Genomic DNA, 12,854 nt, shown 5'->3' with positions numbered 1-12,854 from the left:
TTCATTTGTTTTGCTATCCAGATCATATTTCATTTGTTTTGGACTATCCGAATCGTTCTGCCATCCGGATCATGTTTCTTTTGTTTTGTTATCCGGATCATTTTTGCTATACGGATCGCACTTTATTTGATTGATATCCGGATCATATCTCCGTTGTTTTGATATCCGGGTCATACCTCATTGTTCGCTATGGTCCGAACCAGCAAATCTCTGCTTTGCCGATATCCGGATCAGTCACCACCGGTTTGCTGACATCCGGATCGAATGTCACCGGCTTGCTAATGTTTGATTCGGATATCCCTGAGCTACTGACCTTTGGATCAGTTCGATCGATCGCTTTGCCGCGGAATTTGTGAGGCTGTAACCGACTTCCAGCAATCGAATTTCGTTTGACTCAGACCGAATGAAAATCTGGTCATTAAAATTTGGAATCTATTGGCACCATCGGAACTCCGGCAAGTAATTGTTTGCCAATTGACAAAATTCTGGAAGTTGATTGTCTGAGTTCCGGCCCGATATCTGAAGTCTGATCTGAGTAATCATCTCATTTTCAAACTCATTTGTTTGGATTCTGGTTCGACCACTTGATTATCAGCAATCGATTTAGCGCCTGAATTTTTGATCGTCTATCGAATAGTTGAAATTTAGTTATTAGATGTATGCTTGGACAACCGATTTTCGAAATTGAATCATCTGATTTCCAGAACTTCGATTGATTGCCTGAATATTTGAGTCTTGATCAAGTTCTAGATTTCGGCCGGAGGTTAATATTTTTCGACGAGCGTGCTGTGCTGGTAGACGTGTGTTGCTGGACTGTTTTGATCGGATGCCAGGATCCGGTTTGCGTACTGAGCTACTGATTTACTGATTTATCAATGTTTGGATCTGATGCCTGGTTCAGATATCACCGACTTGCTGAAGTTCGAATCGGTATCATTGTTTGCTGAGATCCAAACTAGCAAATCATTGATTTGCTGAAGTTCGGATCAAAATCTTTGTTGGGTGAGATCCGAACCAGCAAATCATTGATTTGCTGAAGTTTGGATCATAATCTTTGTTTGCTGATATCTGAACCAGCAAATCGTGGATTTGCTGAAATTCGGATCGGTTTCACTATTTGCTGAGATCCGAACCAACAAATCATTGATTTACTAAAGTCCGGATCGAATCCCACTGGTTTGTTAATGCTTGAGTCGAATATCATGGGTTTGTTGATCTCCTTAAACATGGTTGATTGACTTGGTTTGCTTGGAAATTTTACTATGAGTTCCCAAAACAGTTAAGTAATGTGATTTCACAAGGTTTGATGTTATTCAGCCTGCAATTTGAGATCATCAATGATGTGTTACCTAAGTGTCAAGTAGCATTATCCTGAAATCATCTCCATTCACAATTGGTAGTTAGTTTATACAAGTAATGCATTGAGTTTTCATTAGAGTAAGACATGCGTGTGAGTATTTTATTGCTCACATTCTAAAATTCAATATGATATTTTGTCTATTATCTAGTACTAACTCATTTTTTTTTTCAGGAAATACATGAAAATGTTGATCTATTTTCTTAGATTAAAGATTTTATCATTTCAACTTCAATTTAAAGGTTGTAATAATTAGATATTAATGAGAATGTTTATCTTTCCAGTATTAGAATAGAATGTATGAGCATGTAATTCTCATAAATGCTTGTTTCATCTCATTTTATTTTTCTTTTATTTTAAAAATTTACAAATGGAGAAACACGAATGACACGTGCACATTTCTAATAAGAGTTAATTAATCCTAAGTAAATGATTTACATTTATAGCCATAGTCAAAATGTGAACAATACTTAGGATTTTTATCTTTTATGGAATAACATTTGACCTTCACTTGGGTCTATTTTTGAAAATCATCATATTTCTCTGAAATTTTCTTCCTTTATCGAAATTTGATATGAGAAATAACTTAAAATATATTCATGGCCATAGTCAAGATATATTGAAGATTAATTTCATTTCAAATCCTATAAAGGAACCAAAAATTTATTTTATTCTTTATTAGAGTTTAAATATAGATTGTATTATAATATATTTGTGACCATAGTCATGAATGTATTATAATTCTAATCTTATTTCAATTCTATTAAAGAATGAAATATGTTTTTAAATTTCAATCTTTAAATTCTTTAAAGTCATTCACCATTTAGGATAGAATTTCATTTCAAATCAATTTTCAAATTCCAAGTGATTTCTGAGATAACTTTTTCAAATATATTTTCAACTTTTATTTACAAATTCAAATTCATCTTTTATTCTCAAATCTTATTTCAAAATTCCAACTTTCAAATTCCTTCCTGATTTCAAATTCCTTCCTGATTTCAAATTCAAAATTCTATTCTTAATCCAATTTCAATTTCAGATTCTAAATTCAATTTCAATTTCCAACTTCATTTCCAAGTTCAAAATTCAACTTCAAAATTAATTCAATATTCTAATTTCAAAGTTCAATTCAACTTTGAAATTCCCTTCTGATTTCAAATTTCAAGTTTGAATTTAGGTTTTATTCTCCATTTCCATTTCAAACTCCAAAACCTCCAAGTTCTATCTAAATTCTGAGTTTTATTCTCAAATTCAATTCACTTTGAAATTCAAAATCAAGTTTTTAAATTGACTCTGAGTCTCAAAATTGATTTTCTCTAATTCAATCCTAAATTCAAAACTCATTTCAAAATCACTTGGAAAAATCCCAAAATTTCTGAAATATTTCCTTAAAAGCATACATCTTTGCATTTTCATTGTACAAGCATGATTCAATGTGCATTTCAGCATTTTTAGAATAATTACTTAGACAAATTTAGGCAAAGCAAAAGGCAGGTAAAGGCGCCAGGAATGGTTGAACCTCGTACCGACGAGCGAATCCCGTCTCTCTATTTTTTCAACAAATTTTCAAAAACAAAGGCGAGTAAATTTTCAAAATCCTTTTCAAATAAAGGTCAAGTGAGACCTTGCAAAAGAGTTTCTTTTCTTTCTTTCTTTCTTTTTTTTTTTCCCTTTAAAAAGGGAAAAAGGGCAGAAAGGAAAAAGGAAAGAGAGAAAAAGGAAAAAGAAAAATTTTTGCATGATCACACCACCTTGAGATAATGCATTTATTGGTCCAATATGGATTTGGATCCATTGTGTTGCAAGGTTCATTACATGTGGCCTTGTTTCATTGGATGTGAGCTGAAGTGGCCTTTTATGTGGCCAATCTAGAGTTACCAGTCGAGGAAGCGGGAGCGGGAAGCGATACAGGAAGCGGAAGCGGGAAGCGAGGCACTTTCAAAAATTTAGGAAGTGGGGAAGCATGGGACTACTTAGAAGAAAATTATGAATCGTCTCGGAAGCGACCTAGGAAGCGAACCCGAAGCGAGGGGGAAGCGAAAAAATGGGGAAGCAAGGGGGAAGCGTGCTTCCCATAAATGGGAAGCGCGCTTCCCATAAAAGGGGGACGCTTCCCCTCACACTTCGGAAGTGCGACGTTTCGCGCTTCCCCTTTTACCTAGGTGCTTCCGGTAACTCTGGGTCAATCCCTCTTTAGCTACCTCACCATTCATCTATTGGCCCCTCTTGAGGTGTCGCCCAACTGCCCCTCTTCTTTTGTAGGATGATTTTCTATTGGGCAGTTGAGTGGTGTAAGGAGATTGCATATTTTGCATTGAGGCCTCAAGAGTGGCTGCACCCCCCCCCCCCCCCCCCCCCACACACACACACATGGCCAATAAAAGGCCATGCTAGTTTTGACTTCTCTATAAAAGTATGCTGAAAAAAAATGTAGAAGGCTTTTTGCCTCTTGTTTGTAATTTTTCGAAGCTCTGAAAATGGCTGGAATGCCTAGCTTGAATCATTGAGAGTTTGGTTTTGTCATGAGTGAGAAAATCGTGGGTTCTTGAGGAACTCGTGGGGAGTGTTTGGTGTGAGCTGCAAGGCGATGGAGATTGCTGCTAAAGGAATTTGTGGTGAACCCTTTTGATGTTGGTGTTAACTTGTGGCAATCGTGGGCTGCATCATTTCCATTGCTGCCATTGTCCCGGAAGAACGCCGTGCTTGAATCGACCAATCTTCATCATTTTCGGTTTGACTAAAAAAAATGTTTATTTTGCTGAACTTGTGTTGTGAGTGTTATTGTTTCTTGAATCCATCGGATTATTGTTGAGTTCTTATGTTTCTGAAATATTTGAAACTTGAACATCTTTTGAAAGAATCTAATTTGTAAAGTTATAATTTTTATAAAAGCTTGTGTGGTTGATCATCGCTCATGTGTTGCCTATATTTTTTTCGATCTAACTGGAGTTGGGTTAAGGAGGAAGGGATATTGACATTATAGAAATCACCTTTGGAAGTGTGTTTGAATGCAGGTTAAACTTTAAACACCTAAAAATAAAATCAGACCATAATTTGGTGTGTTTGTGCTCGCTATTTTATTTTTCAGAATTCTGGTCTGTTTGACCCAATTACAGTATTTTGGGTATATCTCTCGTTTTGAATGAAATTTGTGCATGCTTGGATTCGTTGAAAAGCATATGAGTTTTTTAAATTTCGTGTTCTGTCCTTTGAGAGTTTTTCTTGGTTATTATATCGCTTCCTTTGAATTTTAGTTTCAGTTAGTCACTTGGGTTAACAAAATACATAGCATAATAAACCCCCCGAGTGGTCTCTTTTGTTATGGTTGCATTGGCCTGCGAGTACTTGCAGGATAATAAATAGATAAACACAATTATTACATTTTGTGCATTTTATTTCATGTAGAACTTGTGTTGTACTGTGCCAGAATATGCTTATGTTGATTTGTGATTATTCATGTGTCTTGAATGTGATCTATGAAATTAATTGTCTCGTGTGGTATTCATCTAATCATGTCATAATATGAATTTGTATTACATATGCAGATATACATAGAATTGTACATCTTTGGTACTTTATACACATGCATAGACATGGTAATCCTACTGTTCAGATTGGTTGTAGTCTGACCCTACTATTTAAACATTTTAGGTGAGGAATAGACGGTGTAGAGCGGTTGTGGGATGCTTATGTTGATTTGTGATTATTCATGTGTCTTGAATCTGATCTATGAAATTAATTGTCTCATGTGGTATTCATCTAATCATGTCATAATATGAATTTGTATTACATATGCAGATATACATAGAATTGTACATCTTTGGTACTTTGTACACATGCATAGACATGGTAATCCTATTGTTTAGATTGGTTGTAGTCTGACCCTACTATTTAAACATTTCAGGTGAGGAATAGATGGTGCAGAGCGTTTGTGGGATGCCATAGAGGCCTTGATGCATGGATTTTTGATATTCTCGAGACAACTTTTAGATATTTTAATTATTTCCATTTAAACTCTTGTAATGAGCTTATAATTTTATCTGATGTTAGACATTATTAAACATGCGGAATGATATCTTTGGTATGAATGCATGTAATGTGCCTGAGACGTTTGACCCAAAGCGAATTTATTATTTCTGCTGAATTTTAAAAAACCCAAATTTGTCACAAATTTGGGTTAAAGTTTCGAGGCGTTACACATAGTGGCATATATTTGTGCACCTTTCATATTTCATTACAAGTTGGAAATGGTTGATGGAGTCTTTTTGGATGAATCCTTGATGTGGTTAGCCCTAATATGCTTCCTTTTGGAAGAAGATAACTATTAGGAAGCATTAGTTGTCCATGACATGGAATAGCTAAATATGATCATGGTGCTCCTACCGTTGATTTTGTTGGAGCTTGTAATACCATTATAGAAAATGGCTTTCAACTCATTCACATGAGACGGTTTAGAGCTTTTGATTGATAAGATGGGATCTGAGGTGCTGGAGGACCATTATGAGGGGCAATCATAGAGAAGAAAAACAAGGAAGAAAAAAGTCAAGATCTGGATGAGGCATCATCTATCTAGAGCTGCAAGGATGTGTTTCATAGCAGTTAACAGTAGGTTATTCTTCAAGCCAAGTTTGGGGACTTTGGGGTTAGCTCTTCTAAGAGGCACAATACGTGCAAGGAGAGCAAGGAATGAGTATATTATTTGTCTTCAGGCTACAGTGGTAGCGAATATGTGGAAGATGGTGTTCTCTTGTTACAGACTAAAGGCACATGGTCATCAGGTAAGAATGAGTTTTGTTCATGGCTTTCATTGGATCTGAACTTTCTTAGCCAAAGATACATAAACACCCTGATTTTTATATACTGTTTGGAGAGTTTTTGCAATTACATACAGTGCTTTCTTAAAGGCACCAAATACTTAGCAAAAAATTTACTTGGAAAAGTAATGCTGTCTTGAAGGTAGAATTTTGAAAAACTTGGCTCAGATGGAACCATGAAAGCTTGGGTAGAGTCTTGGATTTGTGAGGAACCAGGTTCAGGAATTCCAACATCACCTGAAGCCTTGACAACATATATATTTTTTCTTGGATTTGTAAAGAATGTTGTGAAATTTGTTCAGAGTAAGGGGTGATGGTTGATCCATCATACTTGGAGTGTTATTGCTGGAAAACAAAGGGAAACGATTGGAGTTTGGTACTCTTCAGCAAGGATTGTCTGTTCTCCTAGGCTAGTTCCAAGCAGTCGAAGAGGATCTAGAATCTAGATCCACTTTATAGATAAAGTTGTCTTGAAGGAAGTGGAAGGAAATTTGAGGAAATTGGAAGATAGATTTGATTATTTTGTTTCAACAACAATAATAATGTCCTCTTCTTATATCCTTTTGAACAATTAACTCTTAGCGTAGGAGATATTCCTTTTGAGAATGATGAACCTCTAGATTGGATAGGATCCTTCAACTGAAATTTTTACCACAATTGAGGAATTAGGCGGCCAACGCCCCAACCTGCTTATTTAAAAAATATATAAAGTACAAAAGTCGATCAATAAGGTACCATTTGTATCTTGGCATCAAGATATGCACTGTGCAGCTTTAGGAACAACAAATAGACAATATTCAAGAATGAGCAAAAGTAAATATCCTTTTCAAAAGTGCTGCAATTTGAGGTTTGCATGCACCAAACACAATATCATACTTGTAGCTGTACTAAATAATTACCATCATAATAATAGCCAAGAAGCCAATTATTTTTATAATCAAGAAATTGATCTTAAGTGAAAAGGAATACATACTGGGAATCTGAATGACCGATGCTGACAAGGGATTTGTTGAAAAGTGACCAACATGTAGATGCAGACACTCCAGCCTCATCACCAACCCACCTGATATCTGGTCCAGCATCTGAGAATATAACAGCCCTTGGCTGAAGTTGATGAATAACACTAAACCAAACCTCAAATAAGTAATCCATATCCTTCTCTCCTTCCTCCTTGGCACCATCTAGCCAGACCTCTTTGATTTCACCATAACTGTGTCAAGCTTAAATAATCATCAACCTTCTACAACCATAATTATAAAGCCAGCAAAAAATGACCATGACAATATTATTACTGTCAACAATGACTGAAATGATGACTCAATAAACTCTCTCTCTCTCTCTCTCTCTCTCTCTCTCTCTCTCTCTCTCTCTCTCTCTCTCTCTCTCTCTCTCTCTCTCTCTCTCTCTCTCTCTCTAATATATATACTCAAAATGAATGCTAGACTTTGGATTGCTAGATCAACAAAACTGGGTTCAAAACATGATTTTAATGGGGCAAGCTCAAGAAGATTGATTTGTAACCACTTAAACAGAGGTTTTGGAATATCAAGGTAGTTCCATACATTAATAGGGTAATCAAGACAATGATACACTTTTGATTTATGGCAAACTTGTTAACATCCAATAGTGGCACTAACTACTAACAAACCCACGTACATAGAATTGATGAAAGGAAAAAAATGTTAAGCTTATCATAAAACTAAAGAATAAAGGATAGCAGTCCTGAAAACTGAAAATATCTCAGCAAACCCAATACAATTTACAAGTTAACAAACTCAGAATTGTAAAACTAGAAGGGAAGGGGGGAAAAACTAAAAAATTCTTTTGAAGAAAGTATATCATAAATGGAAACATAAAATTAGGCATTGATTCAGTAGGAGGCATCTACATTAAGCCAATTATTCCAATGAATAAGTGTGTTCCGTGTACAAAAAAAAAGTATGACATCTTACAGGATGAAGTGTTTGCTCATTTAACATGCAATTTACTTCTATTTTAGCTTGTTAGGAAGCATCTACTGACACTCTCGTATTCTATGAGATTTTTAAGCAGTATTAGGACAATTTTCTGCATACACCAAGATGTAATTTATATATGAAAGTAAATTTTCATTTATATGTTAAAACAGTGGTACTTGCATTAGCAATTTAGTATGCAAGTAAATATTATGTTGCTACTGGTGGGAATTTATTACTGTATGGCATTCTTAACTACATCAAGGCATATGTTATCCTCTAAGATAAGAAGCAAAATAATATAGATACCATCAAAGAAGGATTTAATCATTATAACATTAAAGAATGTGATAGAACATCATTTTGGTGTATTAAAAGCAAGATTTCTAATTCCACAAAACCTACTACATCTAGTTTCAAGGAGAAGACATATAGAGTCATAGCCACTTCTGCTTTACAGTTCATTAGGATGCAAAGTCAAAAGGGTGAAGTTCGTAGAAAATAATGAACAAGAGAATCTCAATCTTGAGGATAATATTCAAATAGGAATTTGTTCTATAAAAGTTGATCTGCAATTGTTGCTGCAGGCACAAGAATTGAGAAATAAGACTGCTAAAATAATACATAATTTATTTAACAATATCATATATTAATTTGAGATATTTTTCTAGACATCGTCATGACAAGTTTGGTTGTGATTGTGTTTATATTAATGAAACATTGGTAGCATTTGGATGTATTTAATTTCTATTTATGTTTGTCTATGTTTACCTTAACAAGACAATTGTTCTTTATAAGAACTTTTTATTGGTTAAAATAAACAAAAATGCCCTACTTTGTTTTTATTTGCTTAAATCGTATGATCCACTTTAATTCAACTCAATTAAATTTCAATAAAAGGTTCCAAGAGTAAAAACTAATATGGCCTAGCACAACCGATAATACTCAACTCATAGACCTATCATGGATCATACAACCTTAATGCATTTAATTCTTGTTCCAACTTAAATAAGAGTCCATACAGCCTTTCATATATTTAAACTGGGCTCTGAACCCCAAATAGGGGCAAACATAAATTCATCTACTCTCAACCTGTATCCGCATAGTTACAACTCTTAGTTTTGTGGTGTCAATTTTTGATCTAGTAAAACTGACCTGAAAGAATTGGATCCAACCTGTATGCAATCCATATATATTCAAACACATTTACATTTAAGAATTGTTTTAAGTTATGATTCAAAAAATACCAATTTCATTTTATTGATTGTTTACAAATATTTAAAGACCATATTTCTATCTATTGCGTGAGTACAGACACCATCCTTTTAATGTTGTACCTTTGTGAATGTTTTAAAGAAGAACTTAGTTTAGTTCATCGATTACTTGTAACAGTTCAACCATCCAAAAAGTTTTACTTATGCATCAGCTTGTGATCAGTTTAGGCATTCTAAATAATTCTGAATCAGCTGTATCAAAATGCATCTGTATCTAAACCAGTTTTAGTAAATTTTCTTATTTAAACAGCAATAATCTGTTTACACTTCCAAACATGACTTATGGCTATAATCAAGACAGAGAGAGAGAGAGAGAGAGTTGGTGGGGGAGGTGAGAGGGGGGTCTTACCCAGTGAGCAATTCCGTCATCTGCCCAAGATAAAACTCGTTGTACTCGACCGTCTGGCCGTACAGGGGCTCATGCCGGTCCCAGGGTGAGAGGTACACACCCAGCCCAAGTCCAGCATCCCGAGCGGCGGCGGCAAGCTCCGCGAGGACGTCGCCGTTGCCGTCCTTCCAAGGGCTGGACTTGACGGAGTAATTGGTGAAGGAGGAGGGCCAAAGACAGAAACCATCGTGGTGTTTGACGGTGAGGATGATCCTGGAGAAGCCAGCGTCGGCGGCGACCCTCACCCACTGCATCGCGTCCAATGCGGGGGGGCTGAAGAGGGAAGGGTCGGCGTGTCCTGTATCCCATTCTGAGTCCGTGAAGGTGTTCATTCCAAAGTGGAGGAAGAGGGCCATCTCCCCCATTTGCCATGAGAGTTGAGGGGAGGATGGGATGGGCAGAATGGGAAGAGGGGTAAGTGTTGCTGCTTGTGTTGCAGAGACGACGAGCAGAGCTGAATGGTGGTGGTGGTGAAGCAGCAGCAGCTGGAGGAGGGAAAACAAGTGGAGAATTGATTTCATCTTTCTCCTTTGATTCTGAGTGTCATTCCGTTACAGAGAAGCAAACAGATGGTGGAAGTTATTGGACTGCTGCAAATTGGGAGGGGAATGGGGAATTGTACCAAGACGCTGGTGAGCATGTATTTTGATATATAATTGGTTTGATGGGATTGGATATGTACAAAGTTTGTGGTGTCATGATTATTTGAGCGTGGTGGTGTTGTGGATTATTAAAAAAAAAAAAAGTTTAGAATGACAAGCTAACGGTAGTAAATTTCTAGGGCACCGTTTGGAAATGCGGTGTTGGTGCACTTGTATTTGCCAAATTTAGGAGATGGGATGGGAGTTGGTCTTCCCATCTCCCTAATCCAACTACATCGTAAAGAGGATGTAGTTGCCAAATCTGATGGCTCAAGCATTAAATATTTGGTCTTTCCATCTCGCATTTCCCTCTCACAATTAAATATTTGTTTCTTGCTTCTTGGGTGCTCTTATGTGGCAGTTTGGCAGTTGTACTTGGAAAAAACATGTTTAATGCAGTCAAAATCTTAAAGCAGTCTCCCAAACATATGGATTTGATAAATCCTATAGCTTCCAAATCTTGGATTTGAAAGAAATCCAGGATTTGGCAGAATGTCGACAACAGTAAATTAAAAAAGTATGAAACTATGTAAAAAGAAATAAAAATTCAAAAGTATATAAAAATGGAAAGACAATTTTGCTTCAGTTATCACACAAAAAAGTGTAAAATATTAGGTTAGAATTTTGATATAAAAAAAAAACATTATGATATTTTGAATGTTTTAAACAATTGACAACATATCATAACTCATGGTATTTTTCAAAAATAACACAACATTTGTCATACCAAGGCTTATACTCATAGAGTTTAGGTCCAAACTCCATAGCAGACTTATTTCCTTTGATTCTGGGTGTCATTCCCTCGTAGAGACAAGCAAACAAGTGGTGGTAGTTGTTGGACTGTTGTAATTTGGGAGGGGAGTGGGGAATTGTACCAAGATGGTGGTGGGCATATCCTTGACTCTATTTTGTAATTGTTTTTTTCAGGATTTTCAGGTGTCATGATTTTTTGAGCGTGGTGTTGACATGAATTATTAAAAAAAGAAAAGTCTAAAATGACAAGCTAACAGTATTAAATTTCTCTGAGACTTTGTTTGAAAACCCGTAGATGGTGATGCTGGTGTTGGAGTTGGTTCACGGAGTTGCCATCGCCATCCGTCGTTTGGATGCACTTGTATTTGCTAAATCTGGGAGATGTGATCTCTTAAATCCAGTTACATCCTGAAGAGGATGCAGTTACCAAATCCGATTGCTCAAGCTCCTCTCACAATTAAATTTTTATTTCTTCCTGCTTGGGTGCTCTTATGTGACAGTTTGATAGTTGTACTTGGGAAGAATATGTTCAATGCAATTAAAATACTAAAGCGATCTCCCAAATAGATGAAAGATTTGATAAATCCTGTAGCTTCTAAATCCTGAACTTGAAAAATCTAGGATTTTGTAGAATGACAGCAAAAGTAAATTGAAATGTAAAAAGAAATAACATTAAAAAGTATATAAAAATGAAAAGGCCATTTTGCTTTAGTTATTGCAAAAACAAGTGTAAAATATCAGGTTACAATTTTGATATTTTAAAAAAAAAACATTACAATATTTTGAATATTTTAAACAATTGACAACATATCATAATTCATGCTATTTTTCAAAAATATCACAAGATTTGCAGTACTGAGGCTTATACTCTTAGATATCTAGTAGAGTTTAGGTCCAAACTTCAGAGTAGACTTGTTGGCTTGTTGGTCTGCTAATAAGAAAATATTTCAAAATAATTTACATATAAAAATGGCATGGCAATTCATGTTTAGCCACCTCAGGTTTTAAATATTTAAGATAAATGCTCAACTTTTTAACAAATTGCTTAGAACCACACTTGCGTTACTTTCTTTCACAAAAAATATTTATTTACTCTAAAGTATAGCTAGAAAAAAGAATTCAACAAGTTAAAAAAAATGCAAAACTTGTTATTTTCAAGAGTTATCTATAGTTAGGTGAATAAAAAAAGCAACTCGCTTGTGCAATATTTTAAGGGGTTAGGTATCTATTTTCAATATTTGAAACCAGAGGCGGCCAAATGTAAGTTTTTCGTGCATTAGGTGCCTATACGTTAATTACCCAAACTTTTTTTGTAGAGTGCCATGTTGAGCACAAATTTGGAAAAATAGCCAAAATTTTTAAGAGTGACAACAAAATGTTTATGATCCATTTTCCAATTTGACTTTGTAGGTTGCAATCATCTGTTAGCATGTTACATTCATTTTTTCCTAGCCATCAATATTGGCCAAATATTGGTGACATGCATTTTCACACTAGTCAGCTAGCCTGGGTTGCCTTGGGTATTATTGTAATTCTTATAATTTTCTTGGGCTTTTATAGTCAGCTAGGGGCTGGGTGGCATGAATGTATTATTAGAAACTCTCATGGGTAGTTAGATAGGCCGTGGTCTATATAAGGCTCAACAAAGCGAGAGCATTTATTGTATTGTTTT

At 35.5% G+C, this 12,854-nt stretch overlaps 1 protein-coding gene across 1 annotated transcript in view; it reads right to left on the bottom strand.

Annotated features, from left to right (window-relative positions):
• Positions 1-10,468, bottom strand: part of LOC149822448 (putative alpha-L-fucosidase 1) — an 80,104-nt gene extending 69,636 nt beyond the window's left edge. Inside the window, exons 1-2 of the mRNA XM_089981512.1 lie at positions 9,750-10,468; positions 7,145-7,381 (exon numbers count right to left, since the gene is read on the bottom strand). Of these exons, the coding sequence (XP_089837638.1) occupies positions 7,145-7,381; positions 9,750-10,309 (797 nt within the window). The 5' untranslated portion in view covers positions 10,310-10,468. The remainder of the gene's footprint in view (positions 1-7,144; positions 7,382-9,749) is intronic.
• Positions 10,469-12,854: the final 2,386 nt, after the last annotated feature.

The sequence above is a fragment of the Nuphar pumila genome, chromosome 11 (genome assembly GCF_984573655.1).
Source record: "Nuphar pumila chromosome 11, dmNupPumi1.hap1.1, whole genome shotgun sequence".
Taxonomy (NCBI): Eukaryota; Viridiplantae; Streptophyta; class Magnoliopsida; order Nymphaeales; family Nymphaeaceae; genus Nuphar; species Nuphar pumila.
This window is presented reverse-complemented; position numbering and strand designations above follow the sequence as displayed.